Genomic DNA, 17,775 nt, shown 5'->3' on the forward strand with positions numbered 1-17,775 from the left:
TATCTTTCATCTGTTGTTAGTCCGTAAAAGTCGAGAGCCTCGCAACTGAGCACAGTTTCATTACGACCTCCGTAGCACAATGCTTCTTGATAGCCCTCGCTAATATGGCTAGAACACTCAAATATAGACAGATCTCAAAAAACTCTGTTGCACTTAGGTATGAGAATATCACGTCTATTTTATCTTATGTGTTTAAATTAAAATGTTTTGCAACCAATATTTTATTGTGATTTTTATTTATAAATTACATAAATAAAACACAATAAAATATCGTTTTAATATGATCTTTTTAGACTTTTTAATTTTCTAATTTGCAATCATTTCTTCCAACCAATGTTTTCTTATGATTTACATTTATAAATTACTTTAATAAAACATGACAAAAGATCAATCTTACAAACTTGACTCGTGAGACTGTTTTACTCGAGTTTTGTTTTAGTTTTGTTCGAATTTTAATTAATCTATCGTATGTTCCGTTGCACGTGCACGTTTTCTAGTCAATTTTAAATATGACACACATTCGGTGGGGAATTTTTTTCATGGTAAAATAAATTCTTTTATTTGATATAGAAAATTAAACCACGATGTATTAAGTTGGATGTCTAAATGCCGTGGAAACAAAATTTGTGCATGGAACTTTATAGGAAAACATTCATATTCTTTTACTTGTTTCTTGATAATAATCGAAGAAAGGAGTTTATTAAAAAAACGTTTGGTATCTTAATATTAGTTTTTCTTAATTTTTCACGTTAAGTATTGGTGTATATAATTTTGTTTGTTGCCTTTGTCAATTTTCCGCCTTCTACTTTGACTTATCCTTTGGTTTTGGGATGATGAATTTTGTGATTCTTTTAAAAAAAAAAATACACCCAAGGGATGATGATTGAAATTGAGGGTGGAGTTTGCATGTGATATTATCTGATTTTAATTTCATGATTTCGCCCAATAAAATACTGTTTAGTCATGGTCATCAAACCATGGCACGGTCAACAGTATACAAAGCATTCACGCAATTTCGTGTGCCCGCAATTGTAGGCTAGCTACTTTACTGATCTTTGCTTCTTGAATAACAATTATCTATGCACCAAATTTTGGCAAAGGTCAAATTTTATTGGGAAATAAATATTTGTTATGATGTAGCCATTCCTACTGTGATCTTGGAACGGGTTCGAGTAAATATAACGTTGCTGGTGATGCTGAAACACTTGTTTGTTGGATCAATTTATCCATTTTCGACGTCGCTTTAACACGACGCATGAAAAAGTATAAAATTATAAACAAAGTTATGCCTTCTGGTCCCATACACAGAAGGCAAAGAGAGTGTGCTTCATATATTCTTATCATATGGGATCCAAATGTCTAGTGTTATCCTTGCACACAGAGAGTGTGTAAGCATAGCCATAGCAAAGAAACTAATGCAAATACTTAGAATAGTAAACAACAATATTTTAATAACGCTTTCAAATTTCTCCCAAAAATTTCAAAACATAATGAATCACGATGCATCAATGTGGCCCCCATATGGATAACGAACTCCATGTGTTGTATAAATAGATGTGTGTAAATAAATTTTTTTTTTTAAAAAAGTTGATTTAAAGAATGAACAGTTGGAAGGCTGAAAACACATTTATCGTATGAAGTTGTCCTGTCAAGACAAATCATGGTGGCGCAAAAAGAATACTCACATTTGTAAATGTAGGTAGCCGTTCCAATCTCGTAAAAAAAAAAAAGGATGTCTTCTTGTTCTTCATCACTTCCATGCAACCGCGTCGATTTCGTCACGTGCAGACTTGTACAACTCAAGCCTCTTAGCTATAGTCTCCCTCTTCGCCATTAGAGATGGGTCTTCATCCAACATTTTCCCAAGTTGCTCCCTCTATAAATATTTAAGAAAAAAAGAAGACTTAGTTTTATGACCATGTCATCATGTTTGTTGACGCACACCAACAATTTCCAGGGACATGGTCCTTAGACCACTTCGGACAGGTAATTACCACAACTCCCACTTAATAATATGCCATAAAATTCACTTACTTTGATCCTTATTGAACATTTGATATCAAATTACTTGCTTTAATTTCCTTAATTAAAAGTGTACAACTTTTCAAACTTCTCTCATGTGAGATTTAGGTATCACGGTAATGATGTATAAAGAGAAGAGAGCTTTCCACAACAAAGATATCATACCTCTCTCCTTCCTATTTGAGCGTAGAAATGATTAAGCAGCGATCTTTTAGCCTCCCTGACTTGGCAATGAACAACGGCCTTTGGAATAGTGTTCTTCAACGTATCACAAACCATATTAATATATGCAGACACATTCGAACCTGTTAACAATCAGAGCAGTTATGTACATTCTTCATCTTCTTTCTTAAGGAACTCAAGTGATTGTCAGCGAAGGAGGTCTCTACAGATACATACCGATTTTCCTTAGATGATTGTCAGCATAACGGTCTGCATTTGAAGTCGTGGGGTTCGTATTTTTCTCTGGTTCTGTTTGAAGTTTACGGAAGAACTCTACTGTGAGGTAAGAAGATTCCATTTCAACCAGCCGCAAAACAGTCTTGCGGCTTTCATCACGAAATCGCTCCAGTGCATCATTTGCAGCTGCCGCTATGTCAGATTGAAGTGTTGGGAATCGTTTCAATTCCTGCATACATAGATTTAAACTTATATATGATCGACTGTCAATCTCTTATAACTAAAGTACTTTTGTTTTGAATCTGGCTGGAGGTAATGAGTGTTCTAGGCAGTCTTGACAATGCGACAGATATTTACATCATTACTTGGCAAATCTAACTCACACAACAGTATGGAAACTAAACTTTCAACAGCTTATAAGAAAGAACAAATATACTTAACATCACATGACCCAAACCTCTACAGGCTGCAGATAAGCATCCCAACCAAGGAAATTCAGAGAACTAACTATATTCTTCCGAAGCTAAATTTGAACTTGCGACCTTTTAGAGCATGTATGCCACAACATGCAACTCGGGGAAAAAAGAAGAAGAATTTCCACAGTCAATTTTCTTACTAAAATCCATTTACCTCTGTTTCTGCAATCGACTTCCTCACCAGTTCTTTCAGTATTAAATGTACCTACAAAAACCAATTAAGAGAGAGACTAATACATTACTACAAGAAAATTACATTTGTCAACATCCTTTTAAGTGTATGTATATATGGTTATAAGGACATTAAATAAACTACTGTGTGCTAAAAAAAATTGAAAAACAAATGTCAAACAAAGACAATTAACAAAATATCGGACCCCATCGACTGAAGCTTCAGCAGGACCCTTGAAAAAGCCAAGTGATCCATCGATCAGCCTTCTGTATCCTTGTTCAGGAGCAATCAAATGAGGCTGATAGCCATCTGCCTCTGAGATAACTTTTCTTACATTACTCTGTGAGAGATGGCGATCTAATGGAAGCTTTTTGAGAGCAGCTGGTAGTTGATGATCAAAGACACCATATATCCTAGATCCACCTGGCCTCCTGCAAAACATCTTTCTACATATCAGTAATCTCGCATAAAATTGCAAAAAGTGGACATATCAACATTGTCATGTCCCAAGTCCGTTGGAGCTGAGCAGAAGAAAATAATTTTTTTGTCTCAACAGTTTGATGCATATGATCATAATCATACAAATAAAAAATAACAGAAAACAACTGTGTTTGAGCATTACCCGCCATCCAAATGTTCCTTAAATATGCGATCAAATGCTCGGCACATTTCCAAAATTGTGTACAATTGTGCCTGTAGATAGACATAAAACTCTTAAAACTGAAAACAATTTTAGAACCTCATCATGATCACTTTCAGCTTTTTATTTAGACAAAAACATTACCCCACCATCAGTTGCAATGGGCCTGCCAATACGGTCCAACTCTGTATTGAGTTCATCAATAGTCTTGTTTATCAAGGCAATAATGCTGGGAATGCGCTGCCTTATAACAGTCTCCAAATGCTAATGCAGCCAAAATATTCATATATTGTCAAAAAGTATTCGATAGCCCAGCCAATAGCTAAATGGTTGCATTTTCATAAAATAATCAAGCTAAAAAATAGAGTTCAGCCTGGGGTTAACTTACCTGAGACAAAAGCTTTGCCAGATATTCTGATCCCATTTTGTGAGCAAGATGCCCATATTCTGGGCTTGATTCAAAATATTCCCTTTCTTTTTGGCGAGCATAATTCATGTCAACATTCTTATTGATATCAGCTTGTGAACGGTTCACTATTCCAACCCATGGATGCTGGAGCCTGTAAGCTCTACCCTCGAGTACCTAAAGAAGTTCAAATTAAATTTGAAAGTTAAATAGAGGAAACATTGCAGAGCATGAAAAATTTCGAAAGCAAATGTATTATGGTTCAATAAGATTGATATTCAGTAAATTCCAATGCCAAGTGCAATGTACGACCACTAATGAAACTGGAAAGAACACATACATCTTGTGCATTGGTTCCTTTGTCCATTAGATCAAGTTTAGTCAGAACACCGAACGTCCTTTCACCTAAAAATGCAAATCTAAGGAGTCATCATTTTGGCCATTATGGAAATTTATAAGATAAACAAGGGCGACGCAAATTTATGAGAGAGAGTCTAAATAGGACCTGTTGGATCAACTTCTTTAGCAAGTTTTATGGCATCAGAAGTGGCTATATCTTGATTAGCTGGAGAGATGGCCAAAATGATGCAATTTGGCTGAAACATAAAATATTATAAATATTAGTGAAATAAAGAATGAGGGAAAGGGAATCCAGATGCCAATACTTGTCATTACACACAATGATGCTTTAAAAAGCAATGCAAGTGGTAAATGGGCCAAATCAATCCAGGAAACAAGACAAGGATAACAATACAGGAACAAAATCAGATTTTGAAAGTTGAAATGCTAATATTTATACCTTTTCAACATAGGAGCGAACCATCATTTCAATATCCTCAACAATACTTTCAAGCTGTCCCTCTGGAAGAATTGAAGAAATGTAAGAATTTTATCTTTCCAGTAACTACTTACAAACGTTATTTCAAAAGGCACATTATTTCCATGATATGTACCTAGATTAAAATAATGGTTGGATTCTCACCTACAGCTACCTTCGTCAATCCAGGAAGATCGATGAGTGTCAGGTTCACAACTGCAAGGATAACATATCCACATGATATTCAATGGAAAAATATAAAAAACTGAAGAGGTAAAAATGTGTCATGTGCTTGCGGGTCCAGATGAGTCGAGAAGGAATGAAAAAATAATGAAAATTAACCATCCTATGTTTGCAATGCCAGTAAATTAGAGAAGAATTTGATGGTACTACAAACATATCTCCTGTAGAAGTTTGATGGCCATTAATCTTGTATATAGGCTAGGTATTGAACTTATAAAGAAGCTGAATTGCGTGATCATATAAGTTAACAAGATTCTCGTAATGCCTAACCAACATCACAGGATCTGTTTTAGATCTTGATAAAAACACCAGCTATCGAGAAAAAAATGTAAAAGAACTCCTAGAAGAAACAATGAGACGAGTAATAAAAATAACTATTCTGCAACGCTCAAGAAGTAATCAAGGAGAAGGGCAGAGACAAACCACTTGGAGAATATATGCTGAGGTGAATAGGCACATTAGATATTTGCTTAGATTTCCCTGTTATACGATCTGTCTCATCTGCTATTTCCTTTCGCACAGCAGCTGCGCTATCCCAAAATGCATAAAAATTGCGGGATTGAAATGTTTATGCCATCAAAACAAGTCAAGATGAACCAGCAGAACAAAACATATCATTCATTACCCAGAGGAAATTGTAAGAAACAAAACTCCTTTCATCAAGATTTGAAAACACTTTAAAAAAGAAAAATCTTGTCCCCCAATATCTATAGAGTCTGAGCATGGAACGGAACATCAATTGGCATCAATATAGCAGTTTGATAAGAGTTCGCAAAGTGGCTCAGGGTGGAGTCAAATCTCAAGGCTCTATCATTCATCACGTTGAGTTTAGTAGAATACTCTATATGTGTTATAATACAACCTATGCAGTAAAACAAAATTAGCAAACTTAAGCTTGTCTAGAACAAGGAACTCAGATTGACACTAGCCTCAGCATAGATTCAAGGTATATCAAACTAGTCAAAAAAAATGAATGATTCCCATATCCTATCACTCAGATAGTGCTTCTTTCTCTTCTGAAGTCTTATTCTTTGAAGAAAGAAACTGATGTGAAAATGTTAATATACAAAAAGTATGTCATGTTCCAATTTTGATGTCATGAACATTAATTGCATTGCTACAAACAGCACAAGGTTCATGGAGTCTATAACGTGTAGACAGTTAAAGTGGATGCAGAAGCACTGACAATAACATTTGCAAGACGCCATTATGCAATTCATCATTCTTAGAGGCACTTTGTACTAAATTAAAAGGTTTCCATTACTGGGAAGCAATGAATTCCTGGTTATGAGGTTACGAAACATTTATTTTACTTAAACTCTAAGTAGTCTACTCACTACTGGCATTCAGAAAGTTGGAAATGTTCTAGCAATCAAAGAGAGGAAATAAACTTAGAAAATCTTCCATACCAAAGTCTGTAAATTTCTTCTTTGGTGCATGTAAAAACTCGGCATACTCTGCCCCTCCCTCCGTTTTATGGAGTTGCAACACCAAGGGCCTCCTTGTAACAATGCCTTAAAAGTAAAGAAGATGATAATAAGAACAGATAACAGCAGGCTCCCAGTAAGTATGACTGATAACTGCATTTGTAGCTTTAGGACACCCAAACTCTATACTTTTAATGATTAAAATAAAATAATTTGTACTGAACCAGGTCTGGATACAAAAAGCCATTTAAAATCTTGGGTCAACCATGTGCAAAGAATGCTTAAATGTGGGGTTCTATGTCCAGAAACCTTCAAAACCAAATCTAATCTTATAAAATACTGTGTCAAAATAATACTTGGTAAGTTAAACCCGACTTATAAAAATAAAGCCAATCATGCAATTTTTCATTCTCTAATAGGCAATAAGACACACAAGTATGAGTAAATCGCACGCATTACAATCATGAAAAATGAATAAAAGTATGGGCAAATTACCAGATCCCCGAGGCAGAAAATCTCTCCCCACCACGCTTTCCAACACCGATGATTTACCCGAACTCTATAATATATTGAATTAAAAGGAAGAGCAAATAAAATAAAAAAAAAATTATGGAAATGAGGAAGAATGAGAAATGACCTGGCCACCAACAACGGCGACTGACGGAAGGGCTTCCCAAAGAGACATGCCTTCGCCGCCATGATCGCCTAAAACAGTGCATGCTCTTTGGATTCTGTTCACTAGACCGATCAGACTCTCCATTGTCGCCATTTCTCGAGATCTGAAAATGCAATAAATTTGTTGGTAGGAATGGATCTGCGATCCGCGATCTTTTTTTTTTTATGCGAAAATGAAAGAAAAACAATATGAGAGAGAAGTAAACGGAAAAAACGGTCGAGTGCGTGACGTGGATTTATATTGCCTAATTCAAGTTTATTTTTTATTTCAAAATTAATTTTTCAGTCGTTTATTTAATCTTTTCCTATTAATATTGCTACTATGCATAATACAAGAACATAGGAACTAATTTGCTCAAAAAAACATAGGAACTAATTTGCTCAAAAAAAAAATAACACATGAACTAATTATATATTGAGTCATAGCGTAATTTGAATTTTTCTTAACACTCTTCTCATATCAAACTAATCATATGATTTTACCTTTTTATAATTGCAGTTGACTATACATTTTATTTCTCTCCTAACATTTTTATTTCAAAAATTAATATATTTGATTTTAAAATTTTGAATAAAAAATATTCATTCTTTATTTTTTTTACGAAACATATGCATTATGTGTCACGGTTTGCTAATAATAATAATAATTGCACGTTACACTATGAATGTTTTTCTTAAATTTTTAATAAATAATAATACGTTTCATGTTTCATGTTAATTACAATGAGAATTTTTCTCAGGACAAAAATGCTTTACTCGAACTCGCTTCCTTACTGAAAATACACCAAACCACTTTGTTCCGGATCACGTTGGTTTTCAAAATTACATTTGACAAAATTCATGAATGAATGTAATCTCGTAAATAATTTTAGAAGTATCCGAAAATAGTGTTGGGATCAACAATTCACTCATTCAGATTTGAGAGAGAGATTTGCTCCCAGAAATCAAGAGAACGAAAGCCGGAAGAAACGAGGGGAAATGGGGATGGAGGAAAAAAAAAAAAAAAGTTCATGCAATTAACTTCACTGTTCTATACTTACTACTAGTAAACATATGCACACGATGAGTGCATATAAATTAAATTTTTATCTAAACTATAGTTTTATATTTGTGCATAACAAATTTTAATATGAAATATAATAAGGTTTGAGTAATTTATATTTAATATTATGTTTTTTGTTATTAATTTATTATTATTTATTTTATTTAAAAAAAATTATGGTAGTTATGGGATAAGGATATTGAAACGATTACTACTAATAATAAATGCGGAAATTTTTTTTTTTATATTAATTAAAATATATGTACACACATGCTCATACATATATGCACAGAAAAAAAATAGATTTAAAAATAAATATCTTAAATAAAAAAAAACAACATTTAATAAATTAAATGTCTGAGTCATGCATTAAATAAAAATATTATTCTAAACAATTAAATAAAAGTTTGCATGCACTGAAAATGAATAAAAAGAACAACATGTTTAATATTTCATAAAGACATAATCATAAAAAAACTCAGACGACGGCCGCGGGGGATCACTGCATGTCCGCTCATAGGTCCTCGCCTCCGGTGGGTACTACGTCCTCTACGTACTCACCTGCACCATATCAAGGTAGTGAGCCTAGAGGTCCAACATTCTAACATAACAAGGGTTTAAAATAATTTAAATCACTTTAATACTAATACATAACATATACATGAATGAGCATGCTTAAAATAATATCATGACATAACATAACTTAAATTAAACTTGAATATCATAATAATACATAAACATTGTTGAGCAAAGTATTTTCTAACATCGCATGGTTGTATCCATAGTGTAACCTTAAATCATACATTAAATACTGATCAGCGTGGAAACCAACGTACGTGGCGGTGACGAATCACCTCTTAAATTGGCAGTAAACTGCCCTTCAATAGTTCACATATGAGGACGAGTCCCCCTTAAATTGTCACACTACTTCAACTTCCAACATAAAATATTTTCTTTTGTTCAACCTTAAACATTAAATCATGCATAAAAATTATTTCATGAATGCATGTACTTAAATAAAATATGTGTCCTTCATATATATTTAATTTAATTTCATACTAACATATAAATATAAAAAAATAACTTCCATGCATAAAAATAATTAAATATATATTCAGGACACATGCAATTTCTCATGGGTTGTGCTGAACTGCTGGCCCTAACACTCAAACCCATTTTCTTAAATTCTGGCCCATTAACATTGAGACTGGCCGTTTAACATACTTAAGCCCAATAATGCGTATTCTAAGCCCAATAATTAGTTAAAACCCATTAAGACATTCCTGGCTCAATAACAACTTATTCTGGCTCAATGGGCCCAAAAGCCCAAAGACTGGCCCAATAACTTCCATGGGCCCCAAGGCCCATAAAAATTAGTGGACTCACTTAATTAATTATTCAAGCCCAAAAATAATTAAACTCAACCCAAAATAATTAAATGGAGCCCAAATAAATTTTTGAGATTTAATTAGGCCCATTAAACACTTAATTAAACTTAAACTTAAAAATAAAAATACCCGAGCCCGACTAACTTGACCCGGACTCGGACTGAAACGACCCACTGTATCAAGACGGGTCTTTTCAGCGTGCTTATGTCCTCACTCACACGCACCCTGAAAAACTTTCCAAGAGGTCACCCATCCTATAATTGCCCCAAGTCAAGCACGCTTAACTTTGGAGTTCTTATGTGATGAGCTTCCGAAAAGAAGATGCACCTTCTTGATATGAGTAGCACATATGAAACCTTTTAAGCCCTCCTCAACTATGTAGTCTCATACCTACACAGTCTCAGAATCCCCCCTCATTCCGGCACGGGATCGGTTCATTCATGTCTCCCTCCACCTAGAAGCCTACTAGGAGCCGCTCATTGTCCGTGCAACCTCTTGGCACCGGCGATCACTCCCTGCCTCTTCAGCCCCGGGCGTCACACGGACCAACCCGACTTGACCCACTACTATCCAGACCCGACCCAGGCCCTTGACCCGACCCGGAATCAACCCTAACCCTTAACCCGAACCCCCCCCCCCCCCGCTTTCCCTACAGCCCGCGGCCGCGAGCAGCAGCCCTTCTAGGGCTGCTGCCGCCCTGCTCCGGCCGCCCCTGGCCGGAGCCCTGCCGCACAGACGTAGCCCACGTCTGGGCGGTTCGAACCTAGCCCATGCCCAGACCCTATGCACCCTAGCCACCGAACCCGAGCCCCCTTCCACGAAGCCCTAACCTGTGTCCCCCCCTTGGTCGATCGCCTGTTGGCTCCAAGTCTGTGCTCGTTTGGCTCGAGCCACTCGAGCCTAGACCCATCTTAGACCCCTTACCAACCGTAACCAGCAGCTAGAACCAACCATGTCTAGAAAAAAATCGTGAGATGAATGAATAAACATGTAAACAAGCTTCAACCACCAAAAACCGATCCTCTTTTCTAAAAATTCTTAAAAAATCTTCTATGCACATGCAACACACACCTATAATACTGATATCGTGAAGAAAAGTGAAAGAAGACATGCCTTTCACCGATAAAATAATAGAAGGGATCGACGGGACGAATCCGGGACGACGATCGGACGAAAACTAGACAAAACCTTCAAAAGTTGGCTATGGATTCCTCCTTGGCTGTTGGCTCGATGAAGAAGATGATGGATATGGGGGTGTGGCGGCTAGGTTGAAGGGAGAGAGATTGAGCGTGAGTAGGGGGGTTTTGGCCGATGGATTGGGTAGTCTAGGATATTAATTTTGGAAAAATATAATCTAGGAGATAATAGTATAATTAAAAAGGTTTCCTAAGTTTTTAAAATATAGATAACTTAAATAATATAACACAAATCCCGAAACATTAAATTAGGGAATTTTTAAAGATAATAAAAAGTCATTATTTTGGCTTAATTTGAATAAAAACGGACCCCTAAAAATATATAAAATTAAATATTGATAATTTTGAGGAAATAAAACTCAAAATAATATTTTTGGGCTCTTAAAAGGCTCATGAAATAATTTGGATAGAAAGTTGTCATCTCGTCCGTCCACGGTCCCGTCTACGCGATAAAATAATTCAAATACCAATAATTCATAAAAATCACTAATTATGGGTTAAATGCTTGAAAATAATTTAAATCATGCACAAATAATTCACATAATAATTTAACCCATAATCTAAAATTTTAAATAAATAAATTTCCTAATTATGCATGCGAATTCACGTATTTAAAATACCGGGTGTTACAATTCTCCCCCCCTTAAATTGGATTTCGTCCTCGAAATTAAAGTACTTACTCGAACAACTTCGGGTAGCGAGTCCTCATATCTGCCTCGGTCTCCCAAGTAGCTTCCTCCTCCGAGTGATTTAGCCACTGGACTCTGACCATCGGTATGACAGGCGTCCTAAGCCTCCGCTCCTCCCTAGCCAAGATCCGTATAGGCCTCTCCTCAAATGCTAACTTCGGTGTCAACTGAAGAGGCTCAAAATCCAACACATGTGACGGGTTCGAGATGTATCTCCGAAGCATGGATACATGGAATACATTGTGCACTGCCGCTAGCCCTGGTGGTAGAGCTAAACGGTAGGCCAACGTGTCAACTCTCTCCAAGATCTCGAATGGCCCTATATATCTCGGATTAAGTTTGCCTCTCCGGCCAAATCGCACTACTCCCTTCATAGGTGACACCTTCAGGAATACGTGATCACCTACAGCGAACTCAAAATCTCGTCGTCGAGTATCTGCATAACTCTTCTGACGACTCTGAGCAGTCCTCATGCGATCCCGAATCTGTGTCACAATATCAGCTGTCTGCTGCACAATCTCAGGTCCAAGTAAAATTCTCTCACCAACCTCATCCCAATGCACAGGAGATCTGCACCTCCTCCCGTACAATGCTGCATAAGGAGCCATACCTATAGACGACTGAAAACTGTTGTTATAGGTAAACTCCACTAATGACAGTCTAGTCTCCCACGAGCCCTGAAAGTCGATGACACAAGCTCTCAGTAGATCCTCGAGAACCTGGATCACTCTCTCATACTGACCATCTGTCTGGGGATGGAACGTTGTACTGAACAAAAGTCTATTCCCCAATGCAGTGTGCAAACTCCTTCAAAACGCAGACGTAAATCTCGGATCTCTGTCTGATACTATCGAAACTGGTATGCCATGCAGTCTAACAATCTCCTTGATGTAAAGCTCTGCATACTGTGTCAACGAGTAAGTAGTCCTCACCGGTAAGAAATGAGCTGACTTGGTGAGTCTATCCACGATCACCCAAATAGCTGTGCAACCTCTGGCACTCCTCGGTAAGCCAACTACAAAGTCCATCGTAATATTCTTCCATTTCCATTTCGGAATAGGAAGAGGTCTAAGAAGTCCTGCTGGACGCTGATGCTCTGCCTTGACTTGCTGACAAGTCAAGCACTCTGACACCACTCTCCCGATGTCTCTCCACCAATACAATAGCTGCAAATCTCTGTACATCTTCGTACTTCCGGGGTGAATGGAGTACGGAGATGTGTGAGCCTCTGCTAAAATCTCAGCTCTCAACTGATCGACGTTCGGTACCCACATCCTACCACGGTACTGAACAATGTCATCCACAACTGTATAAAGACGACCACCCTTGGCCTCATCTCTCTGCCTCTAACGCTGTAACTCTTCATCAGTAGTCTGTCCAACTCTGATCCGATCTCGCAGAATCGGCTGCACCGTCAACACTGACAAGCTCGGTGCATGACCACTCGAGTAAAACTCCAAATCAAACCTCTGAATCTCGCTCTGCAGTGGTAGCTGCACTGAAAAACACGATACCACCGACGACTTCCGACTCAAAGCATCGGCCACTACATTATCTTTACCTGGATGGTAGCTAATGTCACAGTCGTAATCCTTCACCAACTCCAACCATCTCCGTTGCCTCATGTTCAACTCCTTCTGAGTGAAGAAGTACTTGAGGCTCTTATGATCAGTGAAAATCTTGCACTTCTCGGCATACAGATAGTGCCTCCAGATTTTCAAAGCGAAAACCACTGCTGCTAACTCCAAGTCATGCGTCGGATAGTTCTGCTCATGAATCTTCAACTGCCTGGACGCATAAGCAATAACCTTACCACACTGCATAAATATTGCGCCTAAACCTAGCTTAGACGCGTCGGTGTACACCACTAACTCCTCGTGTGGTACTGTCATCGCTAAAACCGGTGCGGTAGTGAGTGCTTCCTTCAGCTGATCGAAGCTCCTCTGACAGTCTGGACTTCAAATAAACTTCGCATTCTTCTTGATTAAGGAAGTCAAGGGTACTGCAATAGAGGAAAAACCCTTGATGAACTTCCTATAATATCCTGCCAAACCCAAGAAACTGCGAATCTCCGAAGCATTCCTCGGAATACCCCATTTTTGCACTGCCTCAACCTTCGACTGATCTACTGCAATCCCATCTCTCGAAATAACGTGGCCAAGAAATGCCACCTGCTCGAGCCAAAACTCGCACTTGCTGAACTTGGCATACAAACGATGCTCCCTCAAAGTCTGCAAGGCTGTCTGCAGATGTTGTCTATGCTCCTCAATGCTCCTAGAGTAGATCAAGATATCATCAATGAAGACTATGATGAACTGATCAAGATACGGCTGAAAAACTCGGTTCATGAGATCCATGAAAACCGCTGGAGCATTGGTCATCCCAAATGGCATCACCAAGAACTCGTAATGCCCATAACGTGTCCGGAAAGCAGTCTTGGACACATCTGCCTCTCTAACTCGCAGCTGATGGTAACCAGATTGCAGGTCGATCTTGGAGAACACCGAAGCTCCCTGCAACTGATCAAATAAGTCATCTATCCTCGGCAGTGGGTACTTATTCTTCACTGTGACCCTATTGAGCTCTCGATAATCGATGCACAGTCTCATACTGTCATCCTTTTTCTTCACAAATAACACTGGAGCTCCCCATGGAGAAAAGCTAGGACGAACAAAGCCTTTCTCTAATAATTCCTGTATCTGCTCCTTCAACTCTTTTATCTCGGTAGGAGCAAGTCTGTATGGTGCCTTAGAGATAGGCACGGTGTCTGGCACTAAGTCGATGCTGAACTCCACATCTCTCACTGATGGAATTCCTGCAACATCCTCTGGAAAGACATCTGGAAAGTCACGAACCACCTCTATCTCTGATAATGATCTGCTAGATGGTTCTGAGGCCGTGACAATACTTGCTAGAAACCCCTGGCAACCCCGTCTCAACAACTTCCTCGTCTGAATAAGAGATATCACCTGAGGAAAATCACTGCTCTGAGATGCATGGAAAGTAAATGGGTCGCCTTCTGACGATTTCACTGACACTGACCTCCGACGAAAATCAATCGAAGCTCCATTGACTGTCAACCAGTCCATACCCAATATCAAATCAAAGCCGCTTAACGGCAAAACCACTACATCTGAGCGAATGGAGTGTCCCTGTAGCTCTAACTCCAGCTCTCGGATGACACTAGAGGTAGTAATAATTTGTCCTGACGGCATAGTGACATCATAACCACTGTTGGCAATCTCCGGTGTGATGCCTATCCGTCTGATGAAATCTAGGGAGATAAACGAATGTGTAGCCCCTGAATCTAGCAACGCAAACGTGGAGTTACCTCTAACTAGAATTCTTCCTGCACGCAAAAAATTTCCAACAATTTCATGCCACTACTAAAATTTTCCCCAACGAGACACTAATAACCCTTAATTCTAATCACAAGTAAAACATACTTCTTATTCTAACATGCAGATAGATAACCCAAATAACAACAATTTCGCAAGAAAACGAGATTCTTAACTAAAGGAAAAATTATAAAATTCTAGGGATAAGATATACCGGTGATCAAGGAGGTGTCTGGGTCTGCCTCCTCCGCCTGCATGACGAACACTCTACCAGCCGTGTTCTTCTTCCTCGGGCAGTTAGCTATCTGATTCCCTGGCTCCCGGCAGTGGTAACAAACTCCTGCTCCCAACAGACAAGGTCCCGAATGCATCTTCTGACACTTTGGGCAAGTAGGAAAACCCATAGCATTAGGGGCCCCGCCCCTCTGCTGCTGTGGCCTATGCTGCTGCGGCCTTTGCTGCGGATTCGGGCCCTTAGCCGGCCCAGTAAACTGCTTCTTCGCAGGAGGCTGCGAAGATGATCGCTGATACCCCGACTCAATCTGTCTCTTCCCTTGCTGCTCCCTCTGGATCTCTCTCCTGCCCTCCTCGGAACGCAAGGCTCTACTGACTGCAGTCTCATAAGTAGGGACGTCCGCCATGCGAACTTCATGCCTGATATCCGCCTTCAGACCCTCCACAAACTGCCTCATCTTCTCCTGTGGACTGTCTGAAATCAGAGGTACAAAGTGACAGCCCCTCTCGAACTGTCTCACATACTCAACCACAGATCTGTCCCCCTGTCGGAGACTCATAAACTCCCGGATCATGCGACTGCGCACATCCTCCGTGAAATACTTGGCGTAGAAGATACGCCTGAACTCTGCCCACGTCAGTGTAGGAAGGTGAACTCCCCTGGCAGCACCTTCCCACCACAAAGCTGCATCTCCCCTCATTATGTACGTCGCACAGTTCACCCTGTCGGCATCTGTGATCCCCATATACGCAAAGATGGACTCCAAAGAGCGAATCCACCCCTCAGCCACCAAAGGATCGGTGGTACCAGTGAACTCCTTAGGTCCCTTCTTCTGGAACCGCTCAGCTACGTCCTCCTCATGGGACAGTCTAGGACGTGAAGCCTGCTGCTCTAACAGAGCAGTAATCCCTGCCATCAAAGTAGCATTGGCCTGCTCCAATGCTGCAAGTGGGTTCTGCGGAGGTGGAGGTGGAGGTGGAGGTGGAGGTGGAGGTGTAGATTCCCCACGTCTGTTCATCGGTCTCGAAGGCATTCTGCACCACCACATATTTTTTTACGTAAATCGCCATGCATAACTAAGTGTTTTAACATTAATGCTAACTTAAATTCTTAAAAGTAAATCATGCTATAAACACTTAAAACTTACAGACCGGTAGCGTGGATTTCTGAGCTCGCATAGCAGTGATGACCCCACCAAGAACGCCTCTCTGATACCAATTGAAACGACTACTACTAATAATAAATGCGGAAATTTTTTTTTTATATTAATTAAAATATATGTACACACATGCCCATACATATATGCACAGAAAAAAATAGATTTAAAAATAAATATCTTAAATAAAAAAAAACAACATTTAATAAATTAAATGTCTGAGTCATGCATTAAATAAAAATATTGTTCTAAACAATTAAATAAAAGTTTGCATGCACTGAAAATGAATAAAAAGAACAACATATTTAATATTTCATAAAGACATAATCATAAAAAAACTCAGACGACGGCCGCGGGGGATCACTGCATGTCCGCTCATAGGTCCTCGCCTCCAGTGGGTACTACGTCCTCTACGTACTCACCTGCACCATACCAAGGTAGTGAGCCTAGAGGCCCAACATGCTAACATAACAAGGGTTTAAAATAATTTAAATCACTTTAATACTAATACATAACATATACATGAATGAGCATGCTTAAAATAATATCATGACATAACATAACTTAAATTAAACTTGAATATCATAATAATACATAAACATTGTTGAGCAAAGTATTTTCTAACATCGCATGGTTGTATCCATAGTGTAACCTTAAATCATACATTAAATACTGATCAGCGTGGAAACCAACGTACGTGGCGGTGACGAATCACCTCTTAAATTGGCAGTAAACTGCCCTTCAATAGTCCACATATGGGGACGAGTCCCCCTTAAATTGTCACACTACTTCAACTTCCAACATAAAATATTTTCTTTTGCTCAACCTTAAACATTAAATCATGCATAAAAATTATTTCATGAATGCATGTACTTAAATAAGATGTGTGTCCTTCATATATATTTAATTTAATTTCATACTAACATATAAATATAAAAAAAATAACTTTCATGCATAAAAATAATTAAATATATATTCAGGACACATGCAATTTCTCATGGGTTGTACTGAACTGCTAGCTCTAACACTCAAGCCCATTTTCTTAAATTCTGACCCATTAACATTGAGACTGGCCCATTAACATACTTAAGCCCAATAATGCTTATTCTAAGCCCAATAATTAGTTAAAACCCATTAAGACATTCCTGGCCCAATAACAACTTATTCTGGCCCAATGGGCCCAAAAGCCCAAAGACTGGCCCAATAACTTTCATGGGCCCCAAGGCTCATAAAAATTAGTGGACTCACTTAATTAATTATTCAAGCCCAAAAATAATTAAACTCAACCCAAAATAATTAAATGGAGCCCAAATAAATTTTTGAAATTTAATTAGGCTCATTAAACACTTAATTAAACTTAAACTTAAAAATAAAAATACCCGAGGCCGACTAACTTGACCCGGACCCGAACCAACCCGACTTGACCCAATACTATCCAGACCCGACCCAGGCCC

At 38.5% G+C, this 17,775-nt stretch overlaps 1 protein-coding gene across 1 annotated transcript; it reads right to left on the bottom strand.

Annotated features, from left to right (window-relative positions):
* Positions 1 to 1,612: 1,612 nt before the first annotated feature.
* LOC140880130 (phragmoplastin DRP1C) lies at positions 1,613 to 7,417 on the bottom strand. The gene is made up of 16 exons (XM_073284270.1): positions 7,240 to 7,417; positions 7,098 to 7,161; positions 6,585 to 6,689; positions 5,599 to 5,700; positions 5,098 to 5,148; positions 4,915 to 4,976; positions 4,621 to 4,711; positions 4,456 to 4,520; positions 4,098 to 4,292; positions 3,854 to 3,973; positions 3,692 to 3,762; positions 3,275 to 3,500; positions 3,052 to 3,102; positions 2,422 to 2,650; positions 2,188 to 2,327; positions 1,613 to 1,876 (listed from the first exon to the last, which is right to left on the bottom strand). Exons 1-16 carry the CDS (start codon positions 7,369 to 7,371, stop codon positions 1,751 to 1,753), a joined length of 1,830 nt encoding a protein of 609 aa, XP_073140371.1. The 5' UTR covers positions 7,372 to 7,417; the 3' UTR covers positions 1,613 to 1,750.
* Between the last annotated feature and the right edge of the window lie 10,358 nt (positions 7,418 to 17,775).

This window comes from Henckelia pumila, chromosome 2, assembly GCF_033568475.1.
Source record: "Henckelia pumila isolate YLH828 chromosome 2, ASM3356847v2, whole genome shotgun sequence".
Classification (NCBI taxonomy): Eukaryota; Viridiplantae; Streptophyta; class Magnoliopsida; order Lamiales; family Gesneriaceae; genus Henckelia; species Henckelia pumila.

Coding starts and splice junctions, on each gene's coding strand:
- LOC140880130 (XM_073284270.1), bottom strand. CDS start 7,371: ATGGCGACAATGGAGAGTCTGATCGGTCTAGTGAACAGAATCCAAAGA. Junction 5,149..5,598: donor CAGCATATATTCTCCAAGTG/GTTTGTCTCTGC, acceptor TTATCCTTGCAG/TTGTGAACCTGACACTCATC. Junction 3,763..3,853: donor CCATTGCAACTGATGGTGGG/GTAATGTTTTTG, acceptor GTCTATCTACAG/GCACAATTGTACACAATTTT.